This window comes from Dreissena polymorpha, chromosome 2 (genome assembly GCF_020536995.1).
Source record: "Dreissena polymorpha isolate Duluth1 chromosome 2, UMN_Dpol_1.0, whole genome shotgun sequence".
Lineage (NCBI taxonomy): Eukaryota > Metazoa > Mollusca > Bivalvia > Myida > Dreissenidae > Dreissena > Dreissena polymorpha.
Window position 1 is genome coordinate 151,504,998 of NC_068356.1, and position 22,283 is coordinate 151,527,280.

At 32.7% G+C, this 22,283-nt stretch overlaps 2 protein-coding genes and 1 long non-coding RNA gene across 4 annotated transcripts in view; all 3 read right to left on the reverse strand.

Moving 5' to 3' along the window:
* Positions 1–1,596: 1,596 nt before the first annotated feature.
* On the reverse strand, positions 1,597–8,519 carry LOC127870476 (uncharacterized). The gene is made up of 5 exons (XM_052413059.1): positions 8,301–8,519; positions 7,574–7,805; positions 7,325–7,389; positions 2,049–2,123; positions 1,597–1,838 (listed from the first exon to the last, which is right to left on the reverse strand). The coding sequence occupies exons 1-5, from the start codon at positions 8,462–8,464 to the stop codon at positions 1,727–1,729; spliced, it is 648 nt and encodes a 215-aa protein (XP_052269019.1). The 5' UTR covers positions 8,465–8,519; the 3' UTR covers positions 1,597–1,726.
* Positions 8,520–12,226: 3,707 nt separating this feature from the next.
* Positions 12,227–13,995, reverse strand: LOC127866984 (uncharacterized). Its single transcript, XR_008043198.1, has 3 exons — positions 13,871–13,995; positions 12,706–12,989; positions 12,227–12,320 (listed from the first exon to the last, which is right to left on the reverse strand). It is a non-coding gene; the product is annotated as an uncharacterized LOC127866984 (long non-coding RNA).
* Positions 13,996–21,136: 7,141 nt separating this feature from the next.
* LOC127869459 (uncharacterized) overlaps positions 21,137–22,283 on the reverse strand; it is a 48,315-nt gene continuing 47,168 nt past the window's right edge. For both annotated transcript variants that reach the window (XM_052412065.1, XM_052412064.1), the window contains exons 5-6: positions 21,461–21,561; positions 21,137–21,206 (exon numbers count right to left, since the gene is read on the reverse strand). In XM_052412065.1, the coding sequence (XP_052268025.1) occupies positions 21,464–21,561 (98 nt within the window). In that variant the 3' untranslated portion in view covers positions 21,137–21,206; positions 21,461–21,463. The remainder of the gene's footprint in view (positions 21,207–21,460; positions 21,562–22,283) is intronic.

The following is a 22,283-nucleotide window of genomic DNA, read 5'->3' on the forward strand; positions in this document are numbered from 1 at the left end:
GAAATCCCCTTTTCATCATCGCACATTAGTGTAACATAAATTTTAACACAATATATGTAGGGAAACTCATATGATTCGCGTAATGTGAAAATGATTATTATGCTATAATTCGACCACGAAACTTGACGTGACTTAATACCGGACATTATGGAATGGAGCTACGCTGGCCGTATTTGACATAAGACCCATTTTCGCATATTATCTTATCAATGCTTATATGAATTTGATTGCTATTATCTAATGCGTATTCGACACGGAATTATTGTCAAGGTTTTTCATTTTGTCAATATTTATCATAGCAGGGGACATTGCTGACATCAATATGGATACTGTTTTCATTTTCTGTCGAGAAATGATATGACTTATTATCAAGATTATTTTATAGTACGGTAGCGTTCTCTTCACAAGTGAGATTTATTTGTACTGGTAAATTGCTCTTATACTCACCATTCGGAGTCGACGATCGGCTCGAATAAAAATGCTAGTCGCTTAAAAGTACAAATCCATCATATTGAGCACGATTATTATTATTATTATTATTATTATTATTATTATTATTATTATTATTATTATTATTATAATTATTATTATTATATAGCTTTTAGAAACTTATACCTTAAAAAAAATCCCATTGGAAAAAAAAATCCCATGGGAAAAAAAAATCCCATGGGTCAAAAAAATCCCATGGGAAAAAAATCCCATGGGATTTTTTTATTATTTTAAAACACGATTTAACGCGTTGAAATCGCGAGAAATGCTCATCATTTGTTTAAAGGTAGTGTTTCTGAAGGTTACATGAATAAATCTCTAAAAATCAGAAAAAAATCCCATGGGATTTTTTTTTCCCATAAAAAAATGGGATTTTTTTTCTATCAAAGTAAATTGAACGAAAATAAGCACAAACGCTTTAACAATGCTTAAAATCGATAACTAAGCACAAACGAACGTGTTTTATGTTTTTGAAAATCCCATGGGATTTTTTCTCCCATAAAAAAAGCTGGAGAAAAATCCCATGGGAGAAACCAAAATTCCCATGGGATAATGAAAAATCCCATGGGATATTACAAAAATCCCATGGGAACCCCAACTTTGCAAATAAAGTTCATAGTGAAGAAAACGCATTTAACAAGCAAAAATAACCAATTATTAATCACAAGTTAGACTTTTATCTTATACTTTATCACAAATAAGCAAACCTTCAAGAAAAAGGGTACTTAAGTTTGCGAAATTTCGGTTTCGCAAAGTTTTTCCGGTGGCCGTTAATTCTGGAACGGTTGCGAAGAAAAACAAATAATGCGAGAATATTTAGTGCAATTCGCTTCACAATTATGATGTCATTGATATAATTTTTCCTGAGGTATGTATTTACATGTGATTTAGCATATGTCAAAGTGTTTTTGATTTGTTCAACGTCATAAATAGCATCGCGAAAATATATGTCGCGTGGCAAATTTTTTTGAGACGCATCTCTATATGGTATTCTTATGTAATTTTATGGTCTAAATTTCCATATGTTTGAACGGTCAACGCCCGCTTCGCGGGCTTTTGCCCGTATTAAAGTATTTATTACATTTTAAACTTACTGTCTACAATTTGTCCAGAAATCATAAGAAATACACAATATAGATGAAGTATTAATCTTTAGTATGACTGTAATTTATCTTCATAACAAAATTATCTTGTAATGTTTGATTAAACACACATCATATAATTCTATTACATTATGCTATTCTTTGTCCAATCGCGCCAACTGGGCCTCGAATAATCGAATCTGAAGCTCCAGCTTCCTCTTCTTCATTCTTCTTGCATTCAGATCATGCAGACTGCAATGACTGCAACTTAATTGATATTAAAACATGGTACACTTATTTAATTTTTATTTCATTCTAATAAAAGTTCATATTTGTAATGGCTTATTTTTGTATATTGACACATGGTAAATATTGATAACACTACAAGTTCAGTCATTCCTACTATGCACATGTTTACGTTATCTAGATCCATGTGTAGAATATTTTATAATATTTGTAAATACATGACATACATACCATGAAGGTAAAGGTTTGTCTGGGGGAGAAATAGTTGAGCTTCTAGAGCCATTCGCAGCTACTGGTGGTGTATATCTGTAATAAGTGAATCATTTCTCGAGTCAGATGTATTTGCCATTACAATAAAAACACGTGTATGGGATTTTGAACATAAATATTAATCAATATATAATTAAAAGCCTACACACGTGTTTTACATATTGTTAACCACATACATTCAACAATATAATGCTTAAGACTGACGTTAACAGGTTTACTTTCCAACATACTGTTATACAGGAAAGAAAAATGCATTAAACGATGGCAGTAGATTCATCTACCCGTAATTTGTCTAATGTTCATATAGTATATATTATAATTGAAATTATGCCCAAGGGGTTTTTAGTGTGGGTAAAACGGTATTCAAACTGACCATTATCCTAAATCATTTTATGTAACAAACACACGTGAGATTGACATTTGACCTAATGACCTAACATTCGTTAGCCATTTGCCTGTATTTACATGTAACCATTATAACCAATCGTGCGATTGTGGGTCAGTGCACTCCATAGAGGTAATATAAACACAAAATGGTATACGGACCAACCGATCCAACGATCGACCAAAGGGAAATAAAATCATTTATTATGCCACGTGTGCACATTTACATTGGAGACGCTGACACGATATTTAAAAATGTTATAGGATACCCAATCCGATAACACTTTTAAGCTCCGCCAATTAAAAACATTGTTTAACTCCTTCCGTATTTGAGTTCATTGTTCTTATTTCTAGCATCTCATGTTTACTTAGTCCCGCCTAATCGAAGAACTACTTTTTGAAGGCGTGGAATGTCGCTTATTTCATTAAAATGTAAACAAACAAATCCATTAATATTTTTAATATTCACAAATTAATAAACATGTAGTATTTATTGCAAGAAAACGCACATATGTTATGAAAGTAAAATAAAAATGACAATATGAATGAAATAAGCAGTAATCAATAAAAAAAATACAAACATACTAATTTGGCCGCTACCATCATTTGATGCAGACGACCACAACAAATTTTTAATTAAAAATAACAATAACCATGTAAACGTTTTATTTAAAATTACAAAAATACTAAACAGGTGTTTAATTTAAATCAATAAACATGTCTGATTTTCCAAATTTCAACATTGATTGGGATTGATTAAATTAGTATGAAAATCAACAGGTAATTTGAATATGACCGAAGTCGAACCCAACATAATGTCAGAATGCAATATCGACCCTTCTTTTTTCGATGATGACATGGAAGAGCCATCCTCTAAAGAGATCATTAAAAAAACATCAACAGAAGTGCAAATTCTAGTTTCAAATGACCTTAAAGAAAATGATCATGCATCCAAAGAAATAAAAGGCTTTGTGCCAATAAGCCTAGGAGACATTGACAAACACAATACCCAGCAAAAAAAACACAGTCAGAAAGTATGACTCAAATTTGAAGAAGTGTACATTTTTTTAAAACAACAACAATTACCTACTGATATAACACACATTGAAATGGAAGAACTAGATAAGATCTTATGCATGTTCTTTTTGTCTATAAGATAGAAAATGGTGACGAGTACGGAACAACCTCACTGAGATCTTTTGTATCTAGTATTGACAAGGAACTGCAAATTAATAATTATCAATACACCATCGCAAAGAGTCAGCGCCAAGGATTCCCACGGTTCAGGAAAGCACTTTCTGTTAGTATGATAAATGCAAATAATGCACTTCGTTAAATTGTATTTATCTGTTGTTAAAATAAAAAAAAACATTAACATAATGTTTTTCAAACCATCAATGACAATGAAATTTTCCCTTCGGTGAGAATTGCCGTTTTTCACAATTTTGGGAAATTCGCAACTCAAATTTTTACAATTTCGAGAAGTTCTAAACTAAAATTTTCTCAATTTCAAGAAGTTTGCGACTCAAGTTATCACAATTTTAGAAAGTTCTCGACTCATTTTTCACAAATTTGAACAGTGCGCGACTGTTTTTCTCCCCACAATTTTTAACAGTCTGCGACTCATTTTTTCAGAAATTTGAACAGTCCGCGACTCTTATTACCCACAATTTTGAACAGTCTGCGACTCATTTTTTTCACAAAAATGGAGGGTGCAGGCGGAGGAAAAAAAACCTGTGACAATTTATCAACTGAATTACTAACACAAAAATAGTATAATGTTGCCTTTCAAACTGATTAAAGGTTAATTGATTCTCAAACCTTCTTCCCGTCTTAAATGAAAAAAGTTTAAAAAGAAGGTAAAGGAAACAAGGCGAATGCGGTACAACCAATAAAGTAGCATGAAATTGAAAAGCTCTATAGAAGGGCAGCTTGGTAATGGTCCACAGGCCATTATAAACACTCTATGGTTTAGATTCTCCACAAATTTCGGAATGAGGAGTGTTGATGAACACTATAATTTACAGTAAAAAAACAATTTCGAATTTGCTGTAATACAGAATATTTACAATGCATCTTGACTTCTAACTATTACTTGAAAATGCTAATATTTCTGTCACATTTTCTGTCTTATAAATAAAAAGGCGAAGTATGCCTAATAAGACATGAACATTTCAACTTTCTATTGTCTGCAATTAAAATTGAACATGTATCTAAAAATGTGTTCACATAGTGTTCGTTTGCCACAATTTTAACTGAACAGTTCATTGTTGTGTTCACTGTCGTCAACCTGAAAATTTAAAAAATAAGCCACAAGAAAAAACAAAACAGCAAATTACAGAACCGCTTGAGTAATGAGTAATACAAAATTAGCAATTTATTATTAAGCTATTAATTTCACTTGAATCTATAACATTCAAATATAAAACAATTAAAAATATAACATCAAAAACTACTCTCAAGAGTGAATAAGAAAAAAGATAGTTTCACCTTTCCGAATTAATTAGATGGGGTGATGAGAAGCTGTGCCGGGATGTAGAGGGAGACGAGTATCTGGAGTTGGTCGAGAGGCAGACAAAGACTCGAACGGGTGCAACTGACGAGGTTAGAGCTGTGCTACCAAGAATTTGGGCGAATGATGAAGACCCATCCAAATGTGTGGTTGCAACTTATAGATTTTTTCTTTCTGTAATGAAATAGACAAATATTATAATATAATCCAAAGAAAAAAATCAAAAGTTAAAAAATGTTAATCCACAAGATTTTTATATAAAGAATGGAAAAATACCTAATATACGATGCAGAATACTTTCTTTAAAAAGTTATATGTAAACTTAATTTGTTTAATCAAAATTCTTTAAACATTTAAATTTGTATTATAGGATATATGCGTCAAATCGCCCCCATGGGTTTTCCGAGCAAAACAAGTACTAAGACCAACAACAGTACGACTACTGACACTGAGCGTTGGTTAATTAGCATGAAAATGAGAATAAAAAAGCACAAATAATAAAACACATGTGCATGGGTGCAGAAATCAATAGAAAACTAATCATTCAGCCTGGAAGCACATGGTACAAAAGGTGCGGGATGCCGGTTGCTGCTCCGCGGATATCATGCAAATCAGTGGACACAAAAATGTGCTAAGTATTATCAACTATAGCAACATTTCCCTGCAGACTCAGAAGAAATGTTCCAATATTTTGGCAGGCACTTCCAAACGCAACGAATCCATTACAACAAACATGTCACAAAACATGTCGCAGAGCGAAAGCATCTCCATTTCAGCACATTCGTTCCATTCACAACTGGCAGTATTTCTGAATCCCGCACAACAACAGGTTCCTCAGGAAGTTTCAGCAACTTTAAATCCAGAAGCAGTCGCTTTCCCCACCCTCTTTGACTTGAAACGTGGGGGTTGTTTTTCGGGGCCAAAGTGAACATTTCTAACCTAAATGTTTACTACGGCGAAGTTGAAAAATAAGTAACTGACTTAAAATCCAATGTAAACATAACGTTAAATTCCCGTTCGATATTGTTATTGTTTATTTTCTTGTTTCATTTTTTCACATAACAGTGTTTAAACGTTCGCCTTGAAAATGGCCGTTAGTTTGTTCGTAAAAACTACATGTATATGGCAAATGTGTTATCTTAAAACATATTGTAAATTTATATTTAGTGCTGAAATTGTAATTTAAAGTATCGATTTCTCGCTTCATTTTTTTATTTTTGTTAAATTATGTGCGTTAAAATGTTTTTGTTTATTGTTTACTTTTGAACTATTTTTAATGTGGAAATATGCACAGACGCTAGCGGGTGTAATAAGGCCGCGTCTAATTTGCATGTTGTACTACCGTAGATCAATACAAATTAGCGGTGGTATGTTTTTGTTTTCTTGTTATTTTTTATTTGTTTTTTATGTGGCATAATAAATAGAATATATGTTTGGTGACTTTTAATATGTGATATCAGACTCGGCCGATAAGGCACGTGAATTCCTACGCCACATCAGCCTCGTCTGATATCACATGATATCAAAAGTCACCGACTATATATTCTCTATGTATCATGCTTCTTCGTTGAAGGCACAATGCTTTCTTATATAAAAGATCACAATTTATCGACAAAAACGCTGTTTTCATGGCAACATATTACTTTTACCTCTATGGTTATTCGTGGTTTTAGTTTAAATTATATAACAAAGTTATTGTATGGACACGTTATTTTAAAATCCATCAATATATGGCAAAATTTAAACAAAAAAAGCTGTTGTATTGCCAACTTTTGAGGGTTTGCATGTGTGCAAAGTTATTTTAACATCTATCAATATATGACAATGTCATGACCATTACACGATTTCGCTTTTCAAATGAATAGTATTTAAAAAAAGATAAACTAAAGCAAAAGTTCAACCAAGAAGCACAGATATTCCATGGAAAAAAATACAATTGTTCCAACTATATGCATACAGTATTTTTATTGTTTAAATAATGGCAACTTCATCGTCGATCCCACTCTTCACATGTATAATTTTCAACATATTCACAATAAATATGCATCTATAAATAAATGTGTTAAGAGGAATGCATTTTGTATTTTAGGAAACCGTTTATTGAATCCATACCCATATTAAATGAAGTTTCATAACATTCTTTGTGAATTGTAAAGTTAATAAGTTGAAACAATTCTTCTATTGTTAGTGAAAGTAAAATTGCCTTTCATTCCGCCAAACCCATATGAAAAGCAATACATTAGAATCAGTAGTTACGTGTTTAGTGTCATTTTAAAGTTCTTTCGATGAATCATTTATGCTCAACACGTATTGTCAAACAGGCCAATATACTTGCACTTACTCTGAAACTTGCACAGCGTTATCCTTCGAACGAAGTACGCACAACCACATACATTGGATAACAATCTGCAAAAATGATTATGTGCAAATATACTAGAAAGTGGTGCAAATTGTTTAACAAATGTTTTGTCTTTATGTCTGTTTTCCGTATGAGAAAAGAATACATCATAATTTACATATTTAAGATTATGGCAATACCATTTCAAATTGAAGCGCAAAACATGTCTAGTAAGTACAAATAATACAATACCCTTTCTGTGGAGTCAGTAATATCCAGCGTGAAATTAATGTTTGATAAGGATCTTGGGTTTGTAGCTGAACTCCAATACAGTAACGAAGCCATACACACTAGTATAGGAAATGATTCTGATCCACACAAATAATGCAATTCGGCTGGCTCCAGGGCTGCCACAATACTCCGCGGTAGGTAAGGGTCTATCTCAAACAGTGGTTGAAGCAACTTCAAGACTTGGTCAAGTGGTCTGAAATGATCAATTGAAAATAACTGTATCGAAATTGAGTAATTATCAAATTAAGGACGTTGAGAGAAAGTTCCTTATATCGGCGCGTGTTGGTGACACACTGTTTAGAAATACGTCAATGCTTGACGATTTCACTAATGTCACATTTGCTCCCTAAATAACGACTTACCAAGAAGATAGGAATATGTCTTTTAATTTTACACACTATATTACATATTTTAATGCACTGTCAATTATAAAATTTCATTTAAACATTTAATAAAATATGACGTGAGTAAGCATCTAAGAGTCCGGGAAGAAACACATACTGAGTGACATAGATATACTTTGGAAGTGTTTCCAAAATAGCCCTACTAGTATATACATCATTATAACTTCGCCTATGCAATTTAATAAAAGGAATTTTTAAGCAACATCAGATGAAGAGCTATCAGTAAATAGCTTAAATAAGTGTTTAAATTTTGCAGAGATCTTATTCAAAAATGCAAAGCTTACATATTCCATTTAAGTTTGCTCTTTTTGAATACTTCGACGTCCTTTTCAATGTCTACAGTTCCCCACCATTTTGGTATGTTTGCGGCATGCATCCAATCGACTTCTAACTCTTCGTATGGCTTGCACACATCGGTTGCAAAATGCAGCAAAGGCAAACAAAACATCCATGATGGATCCTTCTCAAAGTGTGACAGGCATTTCACTAGATTTACCACAGCTTTTTTTTAAACCACTGCAAATTAATGACACATATAAAAGGTAAAGGGTAAAATCACATGATTGTTGAAAAACAAAACATATTTATTTTAGACACTTAATGTGCTTACGAGTTTCGTGTTTCCAGCAACGTCGTCCTCTATTTCAGTTTTAATAACACCTGTTCTAAGAATTTCTCTACATTTTTGGACACTTAAACATATGTTTTTAGGTACGCAAAATAGTTTTGAAACACAGATGTATATTCAAATAAAAACAGTAAATCAATGTGCAATAAGTTTATTGTTATGCTCTCTTGTTTCTCTGCTTTGAAATAAATACGATTTCACATATTTTCAATCTCTTGCCTGAAATGGTTTTAAAAAGGAAAAAACACTGCTTCTTTAATACGATATCATTTATAATTCTGTTGGGTGAAAGCATTGTTTATAACTCGTACACATGGTAATTGTCCACATAACGCAAAAGTAATTGTCCTTTGGCCGTAGGTATTCATCTTCCAGGTTTTAATACCTTAATCCGTTGGTTTGAAACACATGATCTAAGGGCCCTATGATAAGCGAAAAAAGAGCAGAAATCTGGTACATTAGCGCTGTAAAATACTCTTTCCGAAACTTTACAGTCATTAATTATGGGAGAAAATCCGTGTGTCCGAAAATTAAGGCACGAAACATCATTAGTTTTGCTTAAAAGGGGGTGTCAAACAATTTAGAGTGTCTGAAAACGTAGAGTAATTACGGTATTAAACCTTAAATACAGAAACAGTTGTATGTAATAACACGATTAACTGTACTTGGCGAATTCTACATGGCTTTCATGGGTTCAATCAGGTTCGTATGTATCTGAAGTGTCTGCTCGTTTAAGGAAGTTAATGCACTACCAAAAGAGTACGATAGATGCGCTACAAACATTTCATTACTTCACGCAAAGGTCCTGTTGCGTGTTACCTTTACAATGCACTGACAAGATTAAGATTGGTATGCTTCATTTGCATTAAAACATATCATCTGACTACAATCGTTTAAGACGCTTAGTAGTTACAACTTCGCGAACATTGTCAGACAGTCCCCATGTCCATCACAAATGTGAACAGTCTTCATACTATTTGCAGAACATTAGTCTGAAAGCAAACTATTTAGGAGAAAAATACAAACAGTTAACTCTTCGTGAAATGGATAGTGGGTTATGTAACCATCGAGTTAATGGGTTACAAAAGGTGTTATACCTACTTATTCGGTATCTTTGAACATTGCTCAAACATCGAATGTTTCCGTATTAAATTGTTCCCTATTTTATTTTAAAATGCTTACAGACATATTTTAATGAAACCATTTTAAATTTAGGCTTTTTTCACAAGAACATTATATTGCGTAAGTAGACTAAGACCAAGCAGTAAAACAAAAGACAAAAGAAGAAATTAATTTCTTTGACCTGTGTGCTTTTTAATTTCTTCAGATTAAAGGCAAATATAAAGGAAAAAGACATTTTTTAATCGCAGTGTTTATTCGTAACAATGTCAAATGTTGAAATTCCTCCGCACCTATCAGGAACTGATTTTATTAATTCGTATGAGAGAAATTCAGATTCTGTTTGACAGTTTGATGTCAGGTTTTGAATAACATCAGGTTATGAGACTAAATAAAAATAAATCTTCGGCCTTTTGACTTTGCACATTAATTATGCCAGTTAATAAAGGGGCCTTTTCACAGATTTTGACATGTTTTGAAGTGTGTTATCAAATGCTTTATATTGGTAAATGTAAACATTGAATATTTAAAGCTCTAGTAAAAACAAACAAGAATACAATTTAAGAAAGCAACCAAGAGCTGTCTCCATAGGATGACTTATGCCCCCTATAAACGCTTGATAGAAGTTATGAGCTTTTTTCGAAACCTAAACGCAGATTTCGAAACCTAAACGCCGACCCTAAGTTCGAGGTGGAAAGGCCTTGTCCATATGCACATCCATACCAAATATAAACGTTATATCTCAAGGGACTAAAAATTTATAGGCATTTTGCGAAACCTAAACGCAGATTTCGAAACCTAAACGCGGACCCTTAGTTCGAGGTCAAGGTCACAGGGGTCAAATGTTTTAGTGCGTATGGAAAGGCCTTGTCAATTTACAGATGCATACCAAATAGGAAGGTAATATCTCAAGGGACATAGAAGTTATGAGCGTTTTGAGAAACCTAAACACATATTTTAAAACCTAAACGCGGAACCATAGTTCAAGGTCAAGGCCACAGGGATCGAAATTTGTGTGCGTTTGAAAAGGCTTGTCTATATACACATGCATACCAAGTATGAAGGTTATAGCTCAAGGGACATAGAAGTTATGAGCTTTTTTCGAAACTTAAACGCAGATTTCGAAACCTAAACGCGGACCCTAAGTTCAAGGTCAAGTTCTCAGGGGTCAAACTTTGTATGCATATGGAAAGGCCTTGTCCATATACACATGCATGCCAAATATATAATTTCTTTCTGAAGCGACGTAGAAGTTATTCGCATTTTTCGAAACCTAAACGCAAAGTGTGACGGACAGACGGACGGACGGACATTCCGATCACTATATGCCCTCCTTTGGGGGCATAAAAAGTAACCCTCAACTGGGCTTACACCACTGACCTATGGGGTAAAAGTCTATTGCTTAGACCGCTCGGATATCCGTGCTCATACAATGATTGTTGTATTTTTTTACTTTATCTAAGCAATGCTATTTCGTTATGGCTTTGGAAATGTATGGATAAGTCAAGAAATTGGTGATGTAAATTTATTCATTAGACACTTTCGCCAACGTATTATTGATCGTTATACTCAAAACTGGCAAAGTGATAAAAACAATTCTTCTCGCTGTCACCATTACATGTATTACAAAGCAATGTTAAATACTGAAAGATATTTTACCTTAGAAAACATACCATATTAACATAAAATTGCATTTTCTAAATTTAGATGTTCTAATCACAAATTAAATATTGAGATTGGTAGACAATCAAATATCCCATTTGATGATATGATAGACTATGTTATTTTTGTCTGGATAACAATAATATACGTGTTATTGATTGTGAATTTCATGCATTTTGCTATTGTTTTAAACACAGAGACATCCGAACCCAATATCTTTTTAATTGGTACAATGGGGGATGTTCAATATCTGATTTTTATTCATTAATGGGATCAAATAATGATGAAATTATCCATAAAGTCGCAAGTTTTGTATACCATCTGTTAAACAACATCAATTCATAACTTTGTATTTATATGTATATCTACATGTGAAACAACATCAATTTGTATGTATTTATATAGTTATCTAAAAATGTATAATTAAATATGGATATAAACAGTTACAAGGCAACTATGTGATTGTATAAAATGTGTGTATATTGTGTATTTTTGGGCCGGTGGCCTGTATTTACTTCAATAAAATTGTTTGAGTTTAAGTTTGAGTTCGTAGTGACACACAATTTAACGACAACAATAAATAATGGGTATTGCAGTGCATGGTTAATGTTCAGTATTACTGTTTTTCCACAAATATCATAACTTCAACGACAAATTGCAAATCTTAAACATGTTTTTATCAATTAAGTCAATTTAAAAAATACGTGAAAAGATCCCTTAAAAGGTGAAAACAATATTAAAATCTGCAGTAACATAAAATAACTTCGCAGAGGTAAAACTTACAGCAGATATTGACTTACGCCTTTGACGACATAGTAAGGATATCCGTAAGCTCGTGGCATGTCTTTGTTTCGGGATCAGGAGAGAGAAGTAAACATCTGCAGAGTGTTTGCCACTGAGGTGATGTAAGAACAAGTTGATTTCTGTTCAAGGCTATAGCAATCCAAACAGCACACATAAAATGTGCCATTCTTTGTTCTTTTCTGTTCATTTGTTATTGAAGATCATCAATAGCATTTCCAAAAAGGAGAGTACCCATCTAATACACATAAAATACCAAGTTTTGTGCGCAAATAATATAACAATTTATATATATATATATATATATATATATATATATATATATATATATATATATATATATATATATATATATATATATATATATATAATAAATGAAAACATTCGTTTAAAATACAATTTGAAAAGTTTAAGACTAAAGATTAAACAACATTTTATGTAATTAAATTACAACTTACTGTGCTGCACAAAATATTTACCTGTTGTCTGAAGTCATTATCAGATTCAAAGCACTTTGCGTGGGTAAAATATATTTTTCGCAAACAAAATACAAGATTATCTAATTTTTCCAAAGACTCCTGAAAAGATTCTGAGACTGGGTCAGCTGCATGGGCAACCCATTCTGGACGAAAGTGCGACACAAACGTTTCCATATTTTCAAGACATGTTTCCTTAAATTTTCCTTTCCAGTAATGGTACACATTTCGCAAGATAGTCTTTGTTGGAGCTTGAACGGCCACATCATCATACTGATGCCATATTTCTGGAGAAATACATGCAAGCAGTAGTAATACCAATATAATACGAAATGTGATGAATATTCGTACCCCCAAATATCACATTGAAACAAATGAAGGTTTTGCAGTTGTTATGCTTTTTGACATAAACAGTTTCATTATTGCCACAATGACTCACACAAATGATGGAACCTGTCATAGAGATTTTGTATAGTAGACAAAAACATGGACATTTATTACTATATACTTGAACGTATTTGACTTTAAATTAACTACACTAAATACATTTAATATAATAATTGACTTAAAATTACAGGTCTGGTTTTTAAATATACTTGTTCACAGAGTTTATCATAATATTACATTTAGTAAAAGTGTGTCGTAAAATATCGTTTATTTAAATATTAAACATCGTAGCTTAAATCCTACAAAACTTTTAAAAAGAAAAGAAACACAGATAAAGAAAAAAAAGCCCCACCGGGATTTGCATTAAGTTCCTTTGGAGTAAAAGGCCGTTAGCTTATTCTCTTGACCATCTGAACATCGTCATGCACTTACACTTATGTATGTATCAATTGCAAAATTCAATTTAACAAATACAAAATATTGTTTTTCCAAATTTAAAACTTTATTTGCTGAATTTCGAATTTCGATACCTAATAAATTAACATGTTTTGTTTTTTAATATGCATCTATATCGTTTTGCTATCTATTGTTAAGTGTGTTTGTGTTTGTTTGTTTTTGTTTTGTACGTTGTTTTTTTTGCGGGGGGGGGGGGTAGTTGTCTCCTTAAGCAATTGTCATTTTGTCAGTCTGTAAACCAGTTCCTGTAACCACTGTATAATTAATAGGTTGGCCAGCTGACAAAATCAAAACCACAACATTTTTTCTTTATTTACGAAAGTACCTTTTTTAGAGATCCTGTCAATTGGAACACACAACACTCTGTTATGAACATTTCTCAATGAAGTGGAGTCATAATAGTGTTCATATTCAAATAAACTGTTCTTCCAAATGCAATATTTGTACATAAATGTCTGGGTATAATCAGCTCATAACTGTACTCAATCTGCTCCTCAAATTTTCTGTAACAAAAAAACACAATACAAATGTTTAAACTTGGAACCACGTCCATATTATGATAAATAATTAGTATCATCAACCTCATCCACAGCATATTCATCCATATCATAAACATAATTCTTCTCCTCCTCATCATCATCTGTACATTAATCACCATGTTCCGATTACATTAATCCTAATTATCCAATTACCCCATTCATAAAAACTGAATTGGACTTATTTTCGCTAGGACATGGTTTGGCATTATCTGTGGATATATGTTTTATTCCTTGTATAAGACGCTATCCGATGTTTTATATTAAATTTGAAACCTCTTGCTTTGCAACTTTAGGGGATTCTTGGCAAGGAGAAGAAACCATCCATACTTAAAAGAAGATTAAACTCATGCATAATATAAAAAGCTGTATAACAAGATTATGGTATAAACTTTCTTTCAAAATGTGTTACTCTTTTTATTGTTATTTAGTCCAAGTATTTCTAACCCCAGATGATCAAATAGCCATATTTTGAATAAACTTTGAAGAGCTCCAATATACGATATAAGTTGCCGAAAATGTTATCTCTGAGTCTGGCAGTTTTAGAGCAGAATTTGTTTTTACTTAAATGCTAAAATCTGTTTTGCTCTGGCGCCCTACATATAAAGCGGACCGAACCCCGTTTGAATAATTTAAATGAAGTGAGTTTCCCATTTAGGATCAGTCTTGTTAGGTTTCATTAACATGTGCTTCGCAGTTTCGGAGATGACCTTCAGAGCAAATTGTTGACAAATGGCAATGCACGATACCCGTCACACGAAACACGAACCCGGACAGCCATCAACCACACTATTTTACCATGAAGACTGCATGTGCAGGTAATCTAAGAATTGTTAAACAGCATTTGTATAACACATTTACCAAACATAGATACTTAACAATATAATAACCTGTACTGTTTCTTCGCAAATCGCCTTATTACAGGTATTAGACTTAATTAAAAATGTATTAAGGTTTGACATTTTATTAATTAAATTTCAATTTTCTAAAGCAGTACAAATATTTTATCATTCACTGTCCTGGACATGGCCTGTCATGTTAAGACGCTACTGGTATAACTTTTCATGTAAAGTAGGGAATTGAGAAAATTACAACAATAGCAAATTAATAACTCCCCTGTTAATAAACATGTGAACGTTTTGGATAGGTTATGATCATCATTATGATTGTTGTGCAAAACTGCTTAGTTCTGGCGAATTTAATATGTTATTTCAAGAGAGTTTTCATTCAACTGTTGCTGTGGAGTTTTTTGGAAGCAAACAAAACTTTCTTGTTAATGCCTTTGCTGTGCTTTGCTTTGTCTACTAGCAAACTTGTTTTCGGACAATGTTACATATCAATAAAAATGTTGCATCAACCTTGAATCGACTGAAAAGCAGTATGAAACAGGCATGTGTCCGTATGACACGGAAGCCCCACACATTCGTTTTTTTTTTATAAACTTCTCTGTTGTCAGAAAAACTGAACCAAATCTATGGAAATGCACACATTGATATGCCGGTAAAAAGGTTTGTAAATTTTGAGCCCACAAGCAGCAATACTTTGTTTGTTACACGCGACACCAGAAGAAAATTTTTTGGGGGGTTAAAAGAGGATAATAATTGCGGTTGTGTTAAATAGATCGTACTAAAAATATGACCGGGCGAATATTCATATGCTGGTTAATATCTTTTTAAAATTTAAGCACTATAGCAGTCACCAAGTGACAGTGGTTTGGTCACCCCTGACCTATAATCAAACCTGGTCGAGATTTTGTCAATATTAACATTATGACCGCGTATTATCAAGATTGAGTGGTAAGTATTTTTAAACTTTGACCTGGTGACAAGTTATTTCTAGACAATTGTTGACAAGATATTAACTTCATCAATGTTAAGGCATAAATGTGGCCTCTAAAGTAATAACAAGTTTTTTTTTTCAGATTTAACCGTTTCTCCTAGTGTTTGGACGCAGATGACCCGGATAAAAGCTTGGCCAAGATATTGTAAAGAACAAGCAAATTAATTGAATTCGTATCCCGATCTCTGTCACATAAATTTTGTGTATAGATAGGTGAAAATCCCTTGGTATATGGTTTAATCCTAAAACAAATAAGTGTCTGGCAATAATTTCTTTGAATTACCCGATTCGTCTAATGTGATATATATATATACACCCACGAAGTTTCATACTGAAATCTTGTAGCGTATCTGAGATAAAGCCCTGAAAAGTAACACCATACAAAAGAGGGCAATAACTCTGATTTAAGTAAGAGACAGGTTATGTTTTTGTGCAAAATAAGTCTTCTCATTCATATCTATACAGCCATGAAAAATCATCATGTTTAAATTTTGTATAGTATCTGACGGACGCCGTATATAGTGTGTTCCCAATCGCTCGCCTTAACAACTTTGTTTCAACATAGCAAAATAGGGACCATAACTTTCGCTGTTTTCAAAATATCCAATAAAGATACGGCCGTGCGCAAAATCACATGCTGAATGATGTGTTTGCAAAGTTGTATTAATCTAGCACCTATATATTTTGTGTTTGCAAATTTGTATTAATCTAGCGCCTATATATTTTTAGTTAAGCGCGACACAAAAAGGACATACGGTAAGAAGGTCGGTATGACGCGCGGAAGGACCGAAAATAGCGAAGCCTTACTCTTCTCCCCTCATAAAGTGGTTGGCATAATTAGATTGCCCAACTCTTAAAGCTGTGATATTTTCCCTTATAGGTATATGTACGTGAAGCCTATATCACCAAACACTCAACATGTTACTATAGCATCTGATTCAGAGCTTACGTTATTACGACATTATTGCTTAAGCTATAATTATGGAAATAATAAGTTTTACTTGCCAGTATAATAGATACTGAAGTTGTTTGCGTTCACAATACTTATAATCAATAAACTAGTGAACAAGGTACATTGAAAGAATACTGCATTAAAATACATGGTACATTAAACGAACGCAAAACATTTCATTTATAGAAGTACCTTTCTGACTGTGCAACATGATTTACGCAAGACCACGATCTTAGCAGATTTAAATCGAATTTCAGTAAAACCTTATTTGATTCTTCTCCAAGTAGCTTCTTTGATATCATCACGTAAAACATCACTTAAATGCAATCTTCGTTATGAAGATTTCTGGAAAAAAATATACATGTAACGTTATGCATTAAATATAAACCAATTTAGTGTATGCGTACATATTGACTTCTACAATAAAGAACTGAAATTCATAAAAATGTGTTTAATTGAAAGCCAGTGCAACAAAGCATGCAATGCAGCCTTTTATATGAAGTTGGTATAGAAATGATTCCATGTTACAAAACTTAAATGCTCATTCTTTCCTAGGTATTCAATAAATAAATACAAAGAAAATGTATAAGACTTATGTTGTTGTTTTTTATCGACTGTAAACTGGTTGATGTTTTGCCAAGAAATAAGAACATATTTTTAGTAATTAGGCAATACGTTTGAAGCAAGAAGGTTGTGAACAGACATTTCTGTATTACTGCTCTTCCCCCTGGCATGCATATAGCCAGGTTATGTGCAACAGAATTCAAGGAGACGCTGACTGACAGCAATTGGATGCAAGCTTTCGTCATTTGAAAGGCAACCGAGAGGTTAATGGGAAGACATGTAGTTTTTCCCTTATAATTTAGCTCCAGTTGCCATTTTATATGTTGAAACCATAATATATATTCCAAAGCGAACCATCAAAGAAACGAGTATCTTTGAATTATATGACATACATCAATGGCATTTGATATTTCATTTAACCATAAATTGCTTAACCTTGCGATCCGCATAAACTTCCATTACAAACAAAGTGTGGTCTCTACACAGGTGCAGTTAAAAGAAAACCATACTCTTCAAAGGGACATGCGTATACGGGAGCTTACCGGTTTTAATTGAGGTAAGTTGGAACTTACTTCCAAGATGGGGTCTTTTTGTGTTTTTCGTTTAGGAGTAGCGGATATTTTCACCCGGTAAGCCACTTTATATTTATATTTCTGTTTAATGAATAAGCCCATCCGGCTTCCCTCGGGTTTTTGGTTTCAATACCATTGACGCCGGAATAAAAAAGTTATTGAAGCAAAACCGTCCACAAATTTGTTGTTTAATTTCTTGACCTTCGATATGGTGGATGTTCGAATATCAGTTTCTCTCACTATAAACAGCATTAGTGCATGTTTACAGTAAGGTATAACATAAATCACGATTATGTTATTATCTCGACGCGTTTTATGTCTATTAATTCATTTAATGCCGAATTATAAAGGTTTAACCCCCATTTTTGGAACTGACTTCCTTTTAAGCATATTGTGGGACTTGACTTCCAAATGACAACAGTTATTTCCTATGTTAGAAGGTTTTAAACGAAATAACTGTCGTGAACGATATCGTGCGAATGTTTTGGAGAACATTTTCTCTTTAGAGATCAGGAGTTATCTTTTTTAAATATTTGTATTAATTGTTATATTATTATTTATTACTATCATATGTTTTCTCACATACTAAACGTTATGATTTGGTGTGAGTAATATAGAGCATCTGGCGGTATTGTTTACACAGTGTAATTGTTACCTGTTTATTTTAACACATATGGACATACTTATGTTTGAATATGCCTCAAACGGGATATTATACACTGCTTACTATACGAGAAACTATGATTACTACTTTCAGGTATCAAAACGCCAGTTTAAGACGTTGAGGATGCCAAGATTAAAAAAGAAGGCGTTACGAAGTAGGAACGTGCTCAATACACTTTAAAATGCATACAGAGACATCGTTGGAAGAAATGACGTAACACAGATAATGGTTTACCATTATTGTATTTAAAAAAAAAAACGTGAGAAACAAGCATCATAACAGATACGCAAAAACGTGTAATTAAGTAGCACTCATAGCAATTATATGTCAGACGTGTCTATGTAGACTTTATAAAATTAACAAAATCACTACAAACATCAGCTCTACATGTTTTTGTTTGGTTCTTGTTTTTATGTGCTGTTTTAGTACGGCTCTGTTGAAGGATTCCTGCTTGCATATTCTACATTTAAACTCATGTGGTCCATGTGGCATGGTGCCTTAATCCTCCCCTAATGTAAAATTCCTCATTACATATACTGTCACGAACGATGCACTTATTTTCGCAAAACCTGCATCATCTGAAAAGACAGTAAAATAATGGTTAAACAAAAGTTCATATCAGAATCAGGTAGACACGTCATAAAATACATTAAATCAATTATAATATTACTGAAAGGGCTGATAAACGTTCTATTATCTCGTACATCAGCCACCTTACAACCCATCTTCTTGAAAATAGGTGAAATGATTCAATTAGTCGGTATGTTTTTCGTACAGCATTATTATAATAATTTAACAGTAAGTGACATGATTAAGAAAACACTTATATTTCAACACACAGCATACTATAAAACTATAATATTGAAGTACACATATAAAATAAATTAAAGATGGGAAGGTATTTAGTGTCAAGCTTTTTAACATATGAAATAGCTGTTTGTCATTTGCAAGACAGATCCAAAAATGTGCTTAAAAGGAAGTCAGTTCCAAACAGAGTGGTTAAACCAATAATTTTTGCCAAAAAATGAATGATCAGAGATAAAACCGGCGTCGATATAATCAAATAATCATGATTTAGATATATACTATTCACGTGTGTCACAACTGTGTATTATAAGAGAAAATGATATTTGTACATCCAATTTCACGAACGTCCCGTAAGTAGACAACAGATTTGTGGACGGTGTTCCTTCAATAACTTTTTTCATCCCGACGGCTACGATCTTGAAACAAAAACACGAGGGAAGCACAAACACCGTAGAACCGAAATGCCGTATTCATATAAAATAAATATAAATAGAAAGTGACTTACCGGGTGAAAATAACCGCTAATCCTTTACGAAAAACACAAAAAAACGACGCCATCTTGTAAGTAGTTTCCAACTAACCTCACTTAAAGCCGGAAAGCTCCCGTATAAGCATGCTACCCTGCTCTATAAGCAGCCAAAATATGTAGTTTGTAAATAAGACTAGTATAACAATCGAGAGCTATGGGTGGTATTTGGAATTTTTGAAGACAGTTTTTTTTCTAATAATTAAGGCATTTACTATTATTTAACGATATCGTCTACACATGTAATACACTAACACTTTTAGCATTAATTTTGGTAAGGTAACTTAAGAAACATCTGACAATATGTGTAATTTTCATTGAAACATATTGCATCAGACGTAAAAATATTTTATCTTTTAAGACGATTTAATGGAATATTTTTTTTAAGAGTTTGCTTAATTTTGAGATTGATTTTTCACAAAGCATTCCAAAAATAAGAAATATTACATAGCAATGGACAAAAATTATTGGTAGTAACATTTAAGTGTAGGTTCAGCAAGTGATGAACAAATTTGTGTAAGTTTTCAATCCAAGGATGTCAAAACTGATAATTATTTTTTTAAGAAAATTATAACATTTCAAAACGAGTGCTTCAAAGCTTTTTTACAATCAAACCCCCACTTATTCTTACAATATTTGTTTAAGACATTGCATTGATCTTAGGGAAAACATTGGGGAAATCATAAATAGATAGAAAATAATGCAATAATCATAGGTTAATAATAAAGTACACAATTAAAAGCCTTTTGAAATTAAAAGTCACAACTATATATTAATATCTATTAATTTCATCGATGGTCGTTTAATAAATGCTCGTCTCTTTAAGTTGATAAATAGATGGTCCATGATGTTATATTAAACCAAATAAAGTTCTAATATTAAAACTAAGCATTAACCATATTTACACTAAACATTATAGTTATGGACACCGTCTTCAAGTAAATTCTTGAAATGATTTAGAATACCACTCATTGTTGTTAAATCGATTTAAGAAAAATGGAGCCCATCATACTCATGGTAGAAATTAATATTGAAATAAATTGTGGACATGAATGTTAACGCACCAATGCTTATTACTATTGTATTTATGTTGATTGAATTTGTATAAAGCAAAAATGATATTCAATACATTAATATGATTAAAGCATTTATACAACCGTTTTTCTTTGATATTCTTGTAGCCTTGACCTTTTTGTTTTTTCTGAAAAAAAGTTAATTAGAAGGTACAAATTTATTAAAGTTAAAACATGTATAATTAAAGATAATTTAAAAAAACTGCTCTATTCTTTAAAAATATAAAACTGCAATGTGTATCAATGTTTTTAAGAAACAAAAACTTGACATTTTATGAAACCGTTACAGTTTAGTTTCTTTTGAGGAAGTGTATTTCATGGAATTCCTTACCTGACTACTTTATGAAATGTGTGATTAAAAACATATACAGTTATTTTGCACCTTTTAAGTTCTTTCATCCTTTGTGGCCACCTTTTCCGCATCTGAAGTTTCAGTAGCCATTTTGGATGATTTTGCTTCCTGATGTTTGCTTGATGAAATGGCTGAAAATTTGTTAAGATTCATATCTTTAAAAAATGTTGGGAACCGTTTTTCTTTATTTTCTGTATTTGGCACTGTATAAGCACTTCAACATTATGCGTTATAAATTATAATTGATCAAATTTGGCACATCATTAAACAAAATACGTATTCATACAATTTTGCAAATAAAACAGTTGTTTTTTATTGCTTCATTTTAACTGTAACAAGAGCTGCGTTTTTGAAACACAATGTCCCCCTACTGAGCTTTCAAGTCCCACAGCAGCTACTTTAGAGAAACCAATGCCCATACGTTAGCCAAAAATCAATGGACCAAAACGAAGCTCAAACTTCATGTGTAAATCATAAAGGTAGATTAAACAAGAGCACCGCCTTGCGGGTGCAGACCGCTCATCTATTTTCTTTTTAAAGGTGAAGGGACTCTCATTTTCAATCACAAAGGAGGGAGGGGTGGAGTGAAGAGGGGTGCATTGTGTGGGGGTGTGGAAATTTATTACATTATCTTCCAAAAATGCGAAAAAAAGGGAAACAAATCGGGGGGTGGGTGGGGGGGTTGGGGTTGGGGATTCTTGGGTGCGATGGTTGGACGGTATTTCAAACATAAAATTATAAAAATAAATATTTGTGTTTTTTAACCGTATCAAAAAAATGGGGGGGGGGAGGGGTGAGGTGGGGGGATATAGTGTGAGGGTGATGTGGTAATTTGTGAGATGATTTAAAAAAA